General features: G+C 42.5%; 2 protein-coding genes across 3 annotated transcripts in view; one reads left to right on the plus strand and one right to left on the minus strand.

The window, feature by feature from the left end:
- Positions 1-493, minus strand: part of CEP63 (centrosomal protein 63) — a 36,083-nt gene extending 35,590 nt beyond the window's left edge. Inside the window, exon 1 of the mRNA XM_049775977.1 lies at positions 416-493. Within this exon, the coding sequence (XP_049631934.1) occupies positions 416-459 (44 nt within the window). The 5' untranslated portion in view covers positions 460-493. The remainder of the gene's footprint in view (positions 1-415) is intronic.
- A 5,828-nt stretch (positions 494-6,321) lies between these two features.
- On the plus strand, positions 6,322-14,472 carry ANAPC13 (anaphase promoting complex subunit 13). 2 transcript variants are annotated; one of them, XM_049776026.1, is made up of 3 exons: positions 6,322-6,340; positions 10,306-10,431; positions 14,288-14,472. In XM_049776026.1, the coding sequence occupies exons 2-3, from the start codon at positions 10,333-10,335 to the stop codon at positions 14,411-14,413; spliced, it is 225 nt and encodes a 74-aa protein (XP_049631983.1). In that variant the 5' UTR covers positions 6,322-6,340; positions 10,306-10,332; the 3' UTR covers positions 14,414-14,472. The 2 variants fall into 2 exon arrangements, with proteins under 2 accessions (XP_049631983.1, XP_049631982.1); XM_049776025.1 differs by lacking the exon at positions 6,322-6,340 and adding an exon at positions 7,232-7,270.
- Positions 14,473-16,871: the final 2,399 nt, after the last annotated feature.

Here is a 16,871-nt window from a genome sequence, read left to right on the forward strand (position 1 = left end):
TCCAAATGGCCTTTCATTTTTCAAATGAAAAATAATTCTAAGATAGATAGATAGATAGATAGATAGATAGATAGATAGATAGATAGATAGATAGATAGATAGATAGATAGAAAGAATTCTGGACAATGCAAGTAAATAATCGGGCACAAAGTAACAAAATTAGTAAACTTTTCTATTTAATGTTTAATAAAAACACTATTTATTCCACAGAATATTTTGTTTTCCTCCAAGAGATAACCTAAGTCATATGATGAACACATAGACTAGACTTTTACAACCAACATCCATTTTTGTAATATTTGACAGAAGCTTTTAGAAAGAATTCAACAAATTTTTGTCACATTATCTGGTGGACAAAATAAAGGTCTAAAAAGTAAGTAGGCTAATTACTCACAGTTTTAATTTAGAAACTTACCCATCATGTCCCCGATTTTGCATTCCTTCCAACAAAGCCTCCATCTCCAAATCTCCTCTGTTTTGGTAACTAGTAAAGAAAAAAAAAATTAAGAAACAAGTCATGGGGCCGGAGAGGTGGAGGTGGCACTAGAGGTAAGGTGTCTGCCTTTCAAGCACTAGCCAAGGAAGGACCGCAGTTCGATCCCTCGGAGTCCCATATAGTCCCCCCAAGCCAGGGGCAATTTCTAAGCGCTTAGCCAGGAGTAACCCCTGAGCATCAAACGAGTGTGCCCCCCCCAAAAAAAAAGAAACAAGTCACGTTTTAAGTTCTAACAAACAAACTTGTAAACTTAATAATGTGAATGTTGAGGCCAGGGAGATGACTAAGAAATGGAGGATATGGTTGGAATTTGGAGCCCAATGCTCAATTCTCAGCATCACAAAGTCTTCCAGTGGGAGTAGTCCTAGAGCACAACAGGTTTGTGTATCCCTCTCCCAAAAAAAGAGAATACAAGCTAACAAATCACAAAGAGGAAAGTACTTCTGAGGATACTATAACAGTACACAAGGACTAACACTTCAAGAACTAAGAAACAAGTACACTTCTGTGTGTGTATATATACTTATAAATATGTAAGTACACTTCTGTGTATGTATATATATATATATATATATATATATAAAGGCAACTTAAAACTAATAAATGTTAACGTTCTCCCATGTGACTGGAATCAAATTATCTCACTGTTGTACCCTACTTCCAAAAATAAGGGTAGATGAGTGTAGAAAGTACAAGACTAAAAGCAGAAGGCTGTGACACAACCCCCTTATGAAATGACCAGAAGAAATAAGGAGTCATACATTACAGAGGAAAAGTATGGCTTTAGGAGATAATAAAAAAGTGTTTAATGTCCTGAACTTGAACTCTATAGTTCATCCTTCAGATGACAGGCAAGATTTAAGTTCCTAGAATAACCACCTCCCCTGAACACAGGCTATTTGGGCCCTTCTCTCCTCAGCAACTTTTTGCTCTTAATCCCTGACAGGATTCTTCAAAGGAGTATACAACACACTAGAAATTAGTTCACTGCACATAATTTATCTGTATAAACCCTCCAAAGAAAAATTAAATTTTGTCATTTCTGTAGTTCCAGAGCTTAGTGGACTTAAACTTGGTTAGACAATAATTATGGCTGAATTTACTTTAATTTCTATCCCTACTATTTCCTATGCACACTGGTTATACAAGAGAACTACAGAGAAGAGTTTAGCAATGAAAAGAAGGGGAGACAGAAAAGACTGTCCTACAGAGGAAAAAAAATAGTATAATGAAAAAAAAAAAAAACTGAGGCAAAAGCCACCCTTAAATTCAGAAGTACTGATGAATCTGCTATATAATTATAGTTAACAAGTTTCAAGTAATTATTTATACAGATATGACAAAAAGGATTTTTCCACTTAGCTTATCCTTCATAATATACCATAGACAAATGAATACCTAAAGAAATTTTTTCATATTCATATTCAAATCTAGTTTCTACCAAATCACAACACAATCCATATTCCACATTTTAGTGTCTCCAAGAACTAAGGGGAAGTACATAATCCACAAGTTACTATGAAGATGCAGATGTAAGAAATAGACCTCTCTGCAGCTAGTTCCATGTCCTTGGATTTCAGTCTTTGTATCTGTAAAATAAGATTATGAATTATAATCTCCAATGTTTCTTCCTCATTTTTCATGGGTTCTCCTTTGTTTTTAGTTTTAGGCTGTACCCAGCAGTGTTCTGAGCTTATGCCTGGCTCTGTGCCCAGGTATCGTTCCTGGCAGGCCCAGATGACCATATGGGACTGAACCTATGTCAACAACATACAAGGAAAATACCCTACTCACTAAACTATTATTATCACTTGGCCCAGTTTTTCATGGATTCTCATATCCACTGCAGATTATTATCCTAGTATTAAAACACAATTATGCATGGATATTGGTTAAGTATTAAGAAGTTATTCCAAATTGGCTTTGTAAAATTATTTTACTAATTTAGGGATTGGGCCCCCACACAAAAGTGCTCAGAGGAACATGTGCTGATTAAATTTGAGGCTACAGATGCACTTTAGTCCTTTGAGCCTCCTCTTCTGTTCCTAAATTAGACTTCCTTAGGTCATATTTCTTAAACACTGTCATAGCAAATTTTATTAGAAATAGTTACTGGTATATAATACATTAATATATTTCTGGGTATTATTTAATAAATTAGCAATATTTATAATAGAATTAAAATGACACTAAATGTCCTAACATATATTATTATTGCCTTACCTGCCTCATCTTATCTAACTCAGTTTTACAATACTCACAAAATTGTATTACAATTTTTTGAGAGGAGGGACACCCACAACACAGTGTCAGGAACTCAACTAGGGCCTTCCACAAAGTATTGTGCTCTAGCACTTTGAGCTAGTTCCAGAAATTTCTATTCTGAAAAAGTCTCTAGAGCTCAATAACTTGACTCTGGCCAACTACAAATTATGAACCCATACAGTGGAATTAAGGTCTTGCCAATATGCATTGTTTATATACTATATAGCATTCCAGGTATTAAAATACATCATTCTATCCTAATAGTGAAATTCAAGTTTAAAGAAAGAAAAAAAGACAAACTGAAGTATGTTATTGCCATCATGACCACTAGATGGAAGCAAGACAATAGTCAATAGGTAGTTTGGGGGAGGGGCATACAGACATTTCAGAATACAAAATAATGGTGTGATATTAGAAAATCTCTGCTAGGGGGCCGGGCGGTGGCGTTAAAGGTAAGGTGTGCCTGCCTTGCTTGCGCTAGCCTTGGATGGACCGCGGTTCGATCCCCCGGTGTCCCATATGGTCCCCCAAGCCAGGAGCAACTTCTGAGCGCATAGCCAGGAGTAACCCCCTGAGCGTTACCGGGTGTGGCCCAAAAACCAAAAAAAAAAAAAAAAAAAAAATCTCTGCTATAAAAAAGTGGGAGAAAGGGCAAGAAACAGTCTATGCAAAAAAATCTTACTAACATGTAAGATGCAAATACCTTAATCTGCTTGAGGCACAGTCAAATGCCACCTGATCAATTCCAAATCCTTAGGATCAGATATATAGCAAAGACTCAGGTTTTACTATTTTCCTCTGAGTTTCTTGGCTCCATCAATGATTTATTCTCTAACCAATCTAACCCATATTCAACAAAAGGCAGTCATTTTTTTATTTGCTAGTACCATAAATATATAGTTAGATATCCTTTGCTCATAAATATTTAAAACATGTATATAAAAACATATATATATATATATATATATATTTATATATATAGGGGCCGGAGAGATAGCCTGGAGGTATGGCGTTTGCCTTACATCCAGAAGGACAGGGTGGTTCAAATCCCGGCATCCCATATGGTCCCCCGTGCCTGCCAGGGGCGATTTCTGAGCACAGAACCAGGAGTAATCCCTGAGTGCTGCCGGGTGTGACCCCCCCCCCACAAAAAAACATATATTTAAAAACATAAATATAAAATGCTAATATGGCTAAACAGAAACTATGTAGCTCTACAGTTGATATAATCTTAGTTATATCTTAGTCAGTAGACACCAACAAACAGATTATTATTTAAAACCCTCCTTTGGAATAAAAGCTGTTTTAAGTCAGTGAAATATGTAACATTGAAAAATAGGTTTGGTGTTAATTTTTTTGTTATTCTTTTTCACCAAGTTTATAAATCAAGGAAAATTTGTTATAGGGCACAAGCAGGTAGCAGAATGTCCAATTTCCAGTAAAAATAAACCTTTAGACTTGGACCACAGAACAGATTAGCAGTTAGTAGTGGAGAGGGGCTCAGAATATGCTGAAAGAATGGAGGTATCGACCTGGAGAGATAACACAGCGGCTTTGCCTTGCAAGCAGCTGATCCAGGACCAAAGGTGGTTGGTTCGAATCCCGGTGTCCCATATGGTCCCCCGTGCCTGCCAGGAGCTATTTCTGAGCAGACAGCCAGGAGTAACCCCTGAGCACCGCCGGGTGTGACCCAAAAACTAAAAAAAAAAAAAAAAATTATGGAGGTATCCCTATTAGGAAAGAGTGGTGAATTGGTATGGTAACATTTACCCTCAAACAATATAAACTTTTGGGGCTGGAGAGAGAGCATGGAGGTAATGTGTTTGCCTTGTATGCAGAAGGATGGTGGTTCAAATCTCGGCATCCCATATGGTCCCCGGAGCCTGCCAGGAGTGATTTCTGAGCATAGAGCCAGAGTAACTCCTGAGCACAGCTGGGTGTGACCCAAAAACCAAACAACAAAACAAAACAATATAAACTTTTACATTCTTGTAAACCAATAAAAACAAAAAACAAAAACAAAAAAAAACCACACCAGATTTTAGGGCCAGTTAGCTGCCTCCAAGGGCTAATGCACATGCTTTGCTAGCTTTGCATTTGCCAGAAATAGATCCCCTGACAGACTCATCCAGGAGTCCCAAACTGGTAAAAGCCCAAGCTCCACCGAGCATGAGCCAAAAAAAAAAAAATGTTTTAAACATAATATCCCAACAACTTAGGCCACTGTAAATCCTAGAAACAATGGCCAATGCAGTAAAAAGAACAACTAGCAACTTGATTACTCAAGGAAACCAGGTCAGAAATGACTAGTCATGCACATCTTTTACCAGAAAACTAAATTATCAAAGGGGTTTGTTTACAAAAAAGACAGGAGCCAACCTAAGGGGCTACCACTGCACAAAGGAAGACAATTTGAATATCTAAACAAAATGACTATAACTGGTTAAAACAGCTTAAATCTAGCCTGTAAAGTCATGACAATATTTTTAAAAAAACGAATCTTTATAGCTCCTCTTGGAAACTAATAGGGCAGTAGTTTTCTACTTAAGTCTAAAAAAAGGGGTAGGACACATATTCCATTAAGATGCACTTAGCTAAATCTAAAATGTCAAAAATGAGAGGCCAGGGAATTACTATTTTTAAAAAGATTTAAAGGTTCATGGGGTCTAGAGAGATAGAACAGAGGTTAAGGCACTTGCCTTGTATGTGCGAACCCTGCCCATGCACTAGCTCCACATATAGTCCCTGGAGCATAGCAGAGCAGAGCATTAGAGGTTTTATTTATGCATCCAAATGCAATATGTGGATCTCTGATATTTTGATTCAAGTAAGCTAATAGTAAAAAGTCATCAATGGTACTGTTCCAGTTCCCAACAACTGTCACTTTCTTTCGTTAATGTTTGTGGGAAGCTCTGACAAAGTGAACTACATACACTGTTGCAACTACATAAATACAAGAACCAAGCTCTAAAGCAACTTTCTACCTTTTAATGGGAAGGGAAATGGCAGCAGTACAAGATCTACAACTATTACAAATAACTTTTAAGTTTAAGTCTCACATCTACAGTGGTGGGGCATGCCTGGAAGTGCTCAGGAATATACTTGGCGAGAGAGAACCATATACCCTGCCAGGAAATCTAAGGTGGTGTGCTGGCTGGATGCACCTCTGAATCTTAATGCACCTTATTGCTTAAATTCCACTTCCAGGGAATCTAAGGTGGTGGGCTGGCTGGATGCACCTCTGAATCTTAATGTACCTTATTGCTTAAATATTTACTAATCTCTTATCCGTGTTTATTTCTTTCTCTCTCTCTCTTTTTTTTTTACTGTTTTTAACCCTGATTGCATAATGGGTAAAATGTCATGTAATTTATAATGACTTATATCAGAATAGGATGACAGCATCACATTCCAAGTATGAAAAATGCAGTCACCTTATTAAGCCGCTACTCTGATAAATACTGACAACTATTTCAACCTAATGTGAAACGATCCTCACTGTTTTCTCGTTCATAAAATAAAGGGGGCACGTAGGGAACTGCAAATACAGGGAACGTACTCTACACCTGCTTTGTTCACGTGAGTAACTTTTTAAGTAACGCAAGTGCAAGGAAGAGGCTGGCAAACGATATTGCAAGCCTGTCATTTTGAGGGTGCGAAAGACCCCTCGCGGGCTTCCCTTCATTCTTCCGCAAAACGGAGGCGATCTTCCCGCCCGGCCCCTCGCCCTCGCCTCTCCCCGGGGAGGCGGCTAACCCTGGGAGGAAGCTCCGGGGAGAGGGCCGGCGGCGCGGCTGCATCTCCCCGCCAGCAGCAGTACCGCAGGCCTCGCGGCCGCCCCGCCGCCGCCCTGCCTCCCGCGCCGGGCTGAGTCTGCGGCCGGCCCGCGGGCTGCGCCGGGCTGCGCTGGGGCCGCCGCCTCGACCGCCCCGTTGCTGCGCCGCGCCCGGAGGGGCCGAGTCGGGCGGCCAGGGCACGGCCCGGCCCGGGGAGCGGCGGGAAGCCGGGCTCGGCGGCCGCGGGACGGGGAGGCCTGAAGACCCGCTCCGGGGAGCCAGGCCCGGCCCATCGGGCTTCGAGGCCGGCCTCGACACCGGCGCCGGGCTGCCCTGCTCCCGCCCGGGACTCGACCGCCGCCCCGAGGCCGTCCTCCGGGCGCACATGAGGCAACGGGGCGGCCGCGAGCGCGCTCCCGCGCCTTCCCGCCGTTACCTCCCGCGAGGACGCGCGCGCACGGCGCCGCCGACCGAACGCGCAGCTTCCGGCGTCGGCACGTTGGCCCCGCCCCTTGCCTCGCTCTTCCTCTGACGTCCGCGCTGACCTCCCCTCGCGCCAGCCCTTGGGCCCGCCCCGATCCGGGTCACGTGGTGTGCGCGTGGGCGTGGCCTTATCGAGAGGGCGAGGTCGTGAGGGAGGGCGCCGCCGCGTGGTTGGAGGGTGCGGTCACGTGATTGGCAAAGCGCGGGGGGCGTGGCCTGGAAGCGGAGCCCGCGCTCCAGCCGGGTCCCGGTAAGCGTTTCCTGCTCCTCCCTAGGTCCTGAGGGAGGGAGGGAGGGAGGGAGGGGGCGGGCAGGCAGGAACTCCACGTTGAGCTTTCGACTTCGCACACTCCCAAGCAGTGGCGCGCGTCCTCACTAAGCCTTCCTTCTGGGTCTTTGCTCTCAGGGTCTTTGCTCTCAGCCTGCCGTGCTCTGCGGCTCCTCGTGCTGCACGTCCCTGATCTTGGCACGCTCTCTTCTTCGCGCCGGAAGTTGCTGCGGCAAAGGGGCGGCCCTACACCTGTGCGGATGACGGTGGCCCGAGAGGGTCAATTTGAGTCAGAGGGACCAGGCCTTCTCATTTTCAGACTGTAATTTGGTCTATAGAGCTCCAGGCACATAAGTGGAGAAAAGCCCCCTTGCGCACTTGGCTAGAGAAACCACGAAGGGCGAAGGGTGTGCCTATGCTGGGAAAGCTCTGATGGCGCCCTTGAGCCTTTGGAGAAAAATAAGGGATAAAAAGAATAAGGAACTTTCCAGGCTCTGGAGCTGCCACATTGGCTAAGAAAAAAATAATTTGTTTGGATTAAGTGGTTCCTACTGCCAACTGCGGCAAGTCCTTGAGGCATAATTTGTCCTTAGTACTTTACACTGCCTCCAAAAGAGGGTAGGTATGAAGGCACCTGGCCTTGGAGTTAGGGTGCTGACTAGCACCCCCGCACCCCCATCCCCATCCGATGTCCACTTGGATTTGGAAGAAAACAGAAATTAATAGTAGGGAAAGAGACTTTTAAGTACAGAGTGAGAAGTGTGAGAAGAAACAAGCCCGATTTGCTTGGGATGCTGAATAAATCATGAAGCAAAAATGAGCCAGGTGACATGACCCTATGCCACTGGGGTCATTAACTCCTGAACAGCTGATTGCAGAGTTAACCTAACAGGTTTAGTGGATCTTAAAAAACAAAAGGAAGAAGCCTTCAAGGGAAGAACGAATGCCCACTGAAGATGGAGTGATTCAAGAAAACTAGGAAATGTTTGGAATCTGAGGACCGGAGGAATCAGCAAGTCTTGATCAAGTCAAGAGAGGACAAAGGGCATTTCAGAGTACAGAGCAGCAAGAACAAAAAGAGGGGACAGCTAGGAAAAGGGATCTTGGAGCATAGGGACTTCAAAAAATAGCTGTAGAACTTAAGTGTCAGGATTCCTTGTGTGTAATCTTAAAAGACAACATCCTTACACTTGTTTTGAATGTTATTCTTGATAAATACGGAATTATTGATGAAGCATTAAGCCTTTATCTGGCTCACATACAGACTAGGTGGACTTTTCAGTTTTGTGTAGGTCCTAATGGAAATCCAAATCCTTCTCTTTCTCCATCAGCATATTCATGACCCAGATATGAGGACTGTCTTTCAACCTTGTTACTGGGAACAAGCACAGGCTTCTATGATGAAATTAGATTCTACCCCCAAAGATTTTTCTCCTATTTTTCTCTTCAGTTTAAGATAAGGGCACCAAGAGTGCCTTTGGCACCTTTGGGAATGGCTGTTTTGCTGAGAGTAGAGTGATTTCTGTGATAAGGTTAGAAACAAAAGACCCTGAGGCTCCCTCAAAGCCATCTGCAGACAAATGAAAAATAGGAATCAGCCATGATCAAGGAACAAGTGGCACCTGACCTGGGACCAGACATTGGAGCAGAGATAGCATTAAGAATTGGGGGGGGGGGGGGCGGAGAGGTGGTGCTAGAGGTAAGGTGTGCCTTGCAAGTGCTAGCCAAGGAAGTACTGCGGTTCGATCCCCAGCGTCCCATATGGTCCCCCCAAGCCAGGGGCAATTTCTGAGCGCTTAGCCAGGAGTAACCCCTGAGCATCAAACGGGTGTGGCCCAAAGAAAAAAAAAAAGAATTGGTAAGGGGAGCTGGAGAGATAGCATGGAGGTGGGGTGTTTGCCTTGCATGCAGAAGGTCGATGGTTCGAATCCCAGCATCCCATATGGTCCCCTGAGCCTGCCAGGAGTAAGTCCTGAGCGCTGCCAGTTGTGACCCAAAAATCAAGAAAAAAAAATTGGGAAGGAAGGCTAGAGAGGAGGCGCTAGAGGTAAAGGTATCTGCCTTGCAAGCGCTAGCTTAGGACACACCGTGGTTCAATCCCCCTGCGTCCCCTATGGTCCCGCCAAGCCAGGGGTGATTTCTGAGCACATAGCCAGGAGTAACCCCTGAGCATCAAACGGGTGTGACCAAAAGAAAAACAAACAAGCAAAAGAAAAAAATAAAATAAAAGAATTGGGAAGTAGGAGCAGGATGGATCGTACCTGAGTAGTTCACCAGCAAGAGTTCCTTTCAGAACTTAATCCATATGTTCTTTTAAAAAAGGGCAGTTTCCTTTCCAAGCTCAACTGCAGTCATCTTTGGTATCTTGTGTGTTTGTGTTATATTCATAGATAGTTACTTGGCCAGCCCAGATTACTCTTTTTCAGTGTCTTATGCCAATATTAGCTTCAGGGAAAGCAGTAATTTTCTGCAAATAGTGCAGGAAACGTGAGTGACCTGAGAAGAGAGTTACATGAATCAAAGACTCATTAAAAGTATTTGCATGAGAGGCTGGAACTATAGTACAAATTGGTAGGCCAGTTTGCCTTGCTTAGCTCACGACTGACCTGGGTTCAATTCTCAGCATCCTCTATGTTCCCCCAAGACCGATAGGGGTGCAGAGTACAGAGCAAGGAGTAACACTTAGTACTGTCGAGTGTGGCCCAAAGACAAAGTATTCAAATGAGGAAAGGAACCTGCAAGTTAGGCACAAAATGTATTCTGAGTGTGCTGTAGTGACATTCATGAAGCTTCAGAGTCTTCAGTCTCCTTCACTGTGACACTGCTATGCCGCCTAGTCTGGCAACTTTGTCAGCTTGGGGGTAGAAGGAGTTACTGATCTTAGAAGTTAGTTGTCATAAGATTTGACGAGAAGGTGAGTTGACTTATCCAGCTCATGGAACACCTGGAAGTCTTGGTATTACATAGTACCATTTCCTCAGTCTTCAGGTTTAAAATATAACCTATTTTATTTACAGATTTGATACAACCAAAGCTACAGGAGAATGGACAGTGAGGTTCAGAGAGATGGAAGGATCTTGGATTTGATTGATGATGCTTGGCGAGAAGACAAACTACCTTATGAAGATGTTGCAATACCACTGGTAGGTAATGATTCAAACCTGCATCAATGGCACATTGGCTAATAGACATAGAATCATACTTTTGTGACTCGTGACACTTGAAATCTCTAGAGAACATCTAGATCAACTTTATGTTTGAAGACAAATGAGAATCAGAGAGTTGGAATAATGAGCTCAGGGGGCATGCCAGAAATGGAATCCAAGACTTTGAGCCACGTTATGTAGTTATATAAAGCCAGAAAATCAGATAAGAATTTATGCATCAGTTGGTAAGGGATTGAAGCAGTCTTTATTTATTTATCTGTGTCTTGTTGAGCTGCTGGTATTTTTAGAAACTTGTTTTCTTAGAACTAGGTTTTCCTGTTTGGAATTTTGGAAAAACCTGTTTGATTTTTCTTCTTTTTAGACCAATAGGTTCATGGAATACTCCTGAGTATTCGAGGCTAGTTCCTCTGAAACAGTACCCTGCAAGAAGTTTGTTAGGTTTTCTGTAATGAGTGATGTAAAGATTTGCTTTTATTAATACTTACTAAAAAACCAATTTAAGTTATAAAAGCATAGCAAAGTACAAAAGCAACAGGGATTGTTTTTCTTTAGGCACTTGCCTTAGGGCACTTCATATGGTTCCCCAAGACCAACAGGAGTTCAGAGCTTTGAATACTGCCGAGTATGGCCCAACAACAGCAAAACAAGCAAAGTATGTAAGAATGCTCTCTTGAGGCCAGAGTGATAGCACAGAGGGTGGGGCATTTGCCTTGCACGTGGCGGACCTGGGCTTGATCTCCTGCATCCCAGAGCCTGCCAGCAGCAACTTCTGAGTGCAGAGGTAGGAGTAACCCCTGAGCTCTGCAGGTGTGGCCTTTTTAAAAACCAAAAAAAGGGTCGGAGAGATAGCATAGAGGTAAGGTGTTTGCCTTGCATGTAGGACTGTGGTTTGAATCCCGGCATCCCATATGGTCCTCCGAGCCTGCCAGGAGCGATTTCTGAACGTAGAGCCAGGAGTAATTCCTGAGCACTGCTGGTATGACCCAAAAACCAAAAAGAAAGGGAAAGAAAGCTCTCTTAAAAGTTGTCATCACGGGGGGGCCGGAGAGATAGCACAGCGGCGATCCAGGACCAAAGGTGGTTGGTTCGAATCCCGGTGTCCCATATGGTCCCCCGTGCCTGCTAGGAGCTATTTCTGAGCAGACAGCCAGGAGTAACCCCTGAGCACAGCCGGGTGTGGCCCCCCCCAAAAAAAAAGTTGTCATCGCGGGCCCGGAGAGATAGCACAGCGGCGTTTGCCTTGCAAGCAGCCAATCCAGGACCAAAGGTGGTTGGTTCGAATCCCGGTGTCCCATATGGTCCCCTGTGCCTGCCAGGAGCTATTTCTGAGCAGACAGCCAGGAGTAACCCCTGAGCAATGCCGGGTGTGGCCCAAAATACCAAAAAAAAAAAAAAAAGTTGTCATCACAGGTAGATGGTAACACTGTGAGGACTTGTTAACTAACTTTACTATGATCATCATCTTACACTGCCTCCATGTAGCAAATCATCATGTTGTACACTTAAACATAACACTTGCTGTTTTATGATATGAATTTAGTCTCAGTAAACTGGAGGAAAATCTCCAAACTCCCTTAGTATGGCCTTTTGCTTCCCATTCTTTGTCTTGTATGTGGCCACAAGGGGGCAGACTCTACTAGTTATTGTATTTTTCGCTCTATAGAAGCACTTGACCATAAGAAGCACATAGTTTTTAGATGAGGAAAACAAGAAAAAAAATATTCTAAAGCTAATGGTGCTATGTGAGACACCATCAGGAGATGGTGGCTAGGAACAACCAGCCTGTGAGGCCGAAGTATATTTACAATATGTGAGTCCTCAGCTGGTTAAACACCTAATTTTTTTTAACATCAGAAAATAAAAAAATAAATTTTTTAATGTTTATTCGTTATTATAAAAAAAATTGCATCAGTGATCAAATAGTCTTAAACGAAAGCTCTAGGTGTGACAGTAAAAGTGCGTTAATCTGGGGCCGGTGAGGTGGCGCTAGAGGTAAGGTGTCTGCCTTGCAAGCGCTAGCCAAGGAAGGACCGTGGTTCGATCCCCTGGCATCCCATATGGTCCCCCCAAGCCAGGGGCAATTTCTGAGCACTTAGCCAGGAGTAACCCCTGAGCATCAAATGGGTGTGGCCCGAAAAACAAAAAACAAAAAAACAAAACAAAGCAAACAAATAATATATTAAGTAACTCTCAAACTCAATATTAAGAAAACTAGCAATCTGGTTTGCTTTTAAAAAAAAAAAAAAAAAGTGCGTTAATCTGATTGCTCATACTATGTGGTATGTCTGCACAGTAAAAGGAGTGTAACACTGCAGATGTCAAATGGTTTGTCTCTGCTCTTCTCCCCTGCACTCAGGTTTCAGATCTAGGTGGCATTTGCTCCATAAGACACACAGACATTTACCCACATCTTTTGTTGGGGAAAAGTGCATGTTATGGTACCAAAAAATATGGTACTTTTTTTCCTTTTATTAAAACACTAATTACAAAGTTGTTCATAATTGAATTTCAATATTAAAGTGTATGTCACCCATGAACATTTATTTCCTAAGGTTTCCATTTCCCTCCCACCCTACCCTCTGCCTGCCTCTGGGGCAGGCATTTTATTTCTCTTTCTCTCCCTTTTTTATCTCTCACTCTCTTTCTTTTTTTTTTTTTTTTTTTACTTTTAGACACAGTAATCTATACTATTGTTAGTGAAGGGGTAGCGTGCATATCACTTTATCTTCGTTTAATACCCAGTTCTTGTCTAGAGTGAGCAGTTCCAACTATCATTGTCACAGTGTCTCTACACTAACTGCATTGTTCCAATATTTGTGGCAAGCTTCAACCCGCATCTCTGTTGACTCCAGATAATATAACCACACTGTCTTTTTTTTTCCTTATATCCCACAAATAACTGAGATTATTCCATGTCTCTTCCTCTGACTCATTTCACTCAGCATAATATTCCATATCAGCCCATGTATAAGTGAATTTCATGACTTGATTTTTCAAAAAGCTGTATAGTATTTCACTGTGTAGAGTTGATAAAGAAACTGTGGTTCATCTATTTAGTCACATTTCATTTCTCTTCACTGAACCTCCCTCGAGTCTAATATAGTTTTGGTGTGTTTTTTTTTTCTGGTTTTTTTTTTGTTTTTTGTTTTGTTTGTTTGTTTGTTTTTGATCACACCCAGAGTGCTCAGAGGTTAGTCCTGGCTCTGCGTTCAGAAGTCACTCCTGGCAGGTTTGGGGGACCATATGGGTGCTGGGATTCGAACCAGGTCCGCCTTGTGTTGGCCTTATGCAAGGCAAACACCTTACCACTATGCTATCGCTCCAGCCCCAACAGGTAGTTTTTAAAATTTTTTGTGCTAAAGAAATAGGTCAGAAAATATGGTATTCTGTTAAAGTAGACTTCCAAATATGTAGTAATGTTCCTAGTTATGATAACTATGCTGTACTGGCACTTAACTAGATGACTGATTTTGTAGCAGACCTGGGAGATGTAGGCTGCTTAGTTCTTCCATTTTGCCAGAGAAGCAGAAAAGATTTGAGTAGTGTGCCCAAAAAATCCAGCAATGGTTTAGTTCTCATCTTGAAACAGCATGAATGACAGGAGCTTCTCCCTGGCTGTTTATACAGCCTCTTGCAGCTCCAAGTCCTAATGCTTTTATTTGTTTCTGGGCTCTGCTCAAAAGCACCCACTATTTCCTCCGATCTTCCAGCTGCTTTCTGCAGGCCACACTCCTTTCTTTTAGGTGGCTTGTTTCTAGAAACTCATAACGTGTGAATTGTTGAGAGTTGTTATTGCAGAGTATCCTGTGAATGTCTGTTGTACCTTTTTCAGAATGAGCTTCCTGAACCTGAACAGGACAACGGTGGCACCACAGAATCAGTTAAAGAACAAGAAATGAAGTGGACAGACCTAGCCTTACAGTACCTCCATGAGAATGTTCCCTCCATAGGGAACTAACACCTTGGCTACTTTTCCTCTGCTGATTGTCTTTTAAAAAATACATGGATACAAAACTGTGTCTTTTTGTCTCCTCATTAAAATCTTCTAGTGCTAGAGCAACACTCGGAAAGGTATACACACCCTCTTAAGAGAAACTGGTTGAGAATTCTTAGGAATGTAGAATAGTTTGCTCTTTGAACCTCAAGTTCTTCATTCACTAACCTGTGTTTGAACAGCAATTGATTAAATATTTGCCTTTAACTCTGATTTTTTTTCTTATTGTCAGAGTTTAACACTTCAGACTACTTATATGTGTCCTATGAGAGGAAATGGCAAAGAAAAAGGAAGTTGACATGAGCAGAATTACTTCCCTTGTGCGCCACACTGAGTGGAGGTGTGTGAAGCCTAGGGACAGATTTTACATTCCACTAACCTTTTCACTGACCACTGGAATTCCACACAGTCCCTGTGCCATGTTTGGATTTTGATACATTTACATATGAAAAATCTGACAGTGCCTCATTCTTCTTACAGCCTCCTTTGATACCCTTGGAAAAAATGGCTAGGGCCGTTAGTTTTAATCAGTAATAAAATAAAACTTACACTTTTTTTTGTTTTGATTTTGGTTTTGGGGCCACACTGGTGACACTCCGGTGTTATTCCTGGCTGTGCACTCAGAAATCGCTCCTGGGTTGGGGGAATCATATGGGATGCCAGGGGATTAGACCACAGTTTGTCCTAGGTTAGCGTATGCAAGGCAAGTGTCCTACTACTTGCGCCACTGCTCCAATCCCAAATTTATACTTAAAGTCTTTAACACATGACTGAAATACCATGGAGTCCTCAGCTCTATACTTCTATAACAGTGCTTTTTTTCTTTTTTCCTTTCCCCCTCCTTCAGCTATATACTTTAAGAATTTGTATCATCTTGGGGCCAGAGCGATAGCACAGTGGTAGAGCACTTGCCTTTCACGCAACCAACCTGGAACTTACCTGGGTTTAATCCTTGGCATTGCATATGGTCCCCCAAGCCTGTCAGGAGCAATTTCTGGGCACAAAGCCATGAATAACCCGAGTGCCGCCAGATATGGTACAAAAACAAAACCAAAAAAATAGGAGTTTTATCATGTGAAAACATATAAACATTTATCTCCTAGGAGTATTTACCTCTGAGATGGTCTCATTCTCTGCCCAGATTGCAACTTTATAGAAAGTAGACATTGGTTTATGCTTTTGATTCCCTTGTTGAAAAACTGAAAATACCAGTTGACTGAAATTTCTCTTCCATCCTTCTTTTGTATCATGACATTATTTGGCCTTTAGGAGAGGAAAGTAGAGAAAAAATAAATAATAAAGATCTAACTTTCAGACAGAATCAGAGTTGTTAGAATCAGAGTGGGAGTGTGTCCTGTAATCTAGACCTTAGTTTCTTTTTTTGTTGATTTGGGGGTGCTCCATTATGGTAATCTGGGGTCACTCTAAGCAGAGCTTAAGGTGTGAGGATCAAACCTGTGCCAGGCAAAGCATGTGCTCCAGTCCTGTGAGCTACTGCCTCATCCCCTTGATCCTAGCTTCATAAACTGGGTTATATAAATAAATGTGAGAGTGATTTTTAAAATATTCTCAGTATATATGTGTACCTGAAACCAAAAGAATTCCTCAGGTGAAAAAAGGCTATAGGTGGATATGGTTAAAGAAGCCCTGACACACCCAGGCTGTTCTGCCCTTGCTTCAGTTTCTGGCCAACAAACAGGTTTGACTCGAGGACAGCCCTTATAGGTGAGCCCCTCAATAACCACAGAAATAGTCCAAAAAATACCTCAAAACCACATTCTGATTATATGAGGGTTCTACTAAAAAATAGATGATATGTAATGTCTGTAACGAATATCCATGAAATTAGTGGATCAAGAACTACTTGCATTAGGACTGAGGGCCCAACCTTTCCTAAGAACCTTGTAGACTGGAAGAAAGCTACCTTAAAAAGTAATGGTGTGGTGGAAAAGCTGTTGGTTTGTCTGTGGGACCTTCCTGTGAGAACTGACCTCATACCCAGGAATAACCTCTTTGGCCAAGTCCTGTGAACCATGAGATGGCATAGATTGTCCTTGTCCTATCAGGAATTAGATGACCAATCCTAGTCCAAATAGCTGTGGTTTTAGAACTTGCCCCCTCAAGGATGGCAGGCCTCCAAGGCAAGGAGGGGTTGGTGTGTGGAGGCCATGCATCCTGCTTTTCCATCCAAAATATGAGGCCCCTCAGTTGGTTCTAGAATACAGCAGTGAACACAGTGAGTGTAGCTTCTGTTGAGAGTAAAACCAGCATTAAACAAATAGCCTCGCAAGTCTGATTTCAGATTGTGATGTTTGCTAGGATCTCATTTAAATTAGATTCTTCCGAGAAAAGCCTGAGGTAGTTTCTTGTACAAGGAAATTGTTGAGGAGGTGTTGTAAGGAGATTACTAATGACTGGAAGC

Source organism: Suncus etruscus, chromosome 6 (assembly GCF_024139225.1).
Source record: "Suncus etruscus isolate mSunEtr1 chromosome 6, mSunEtr1.pri.cur, whole genome shotgun sequence".
NCBI lineage: Eukaryota > Metazoa > Chordata > Mammalia > Eulipotyphla > Soricidae > Suncus > Suncus etruscus.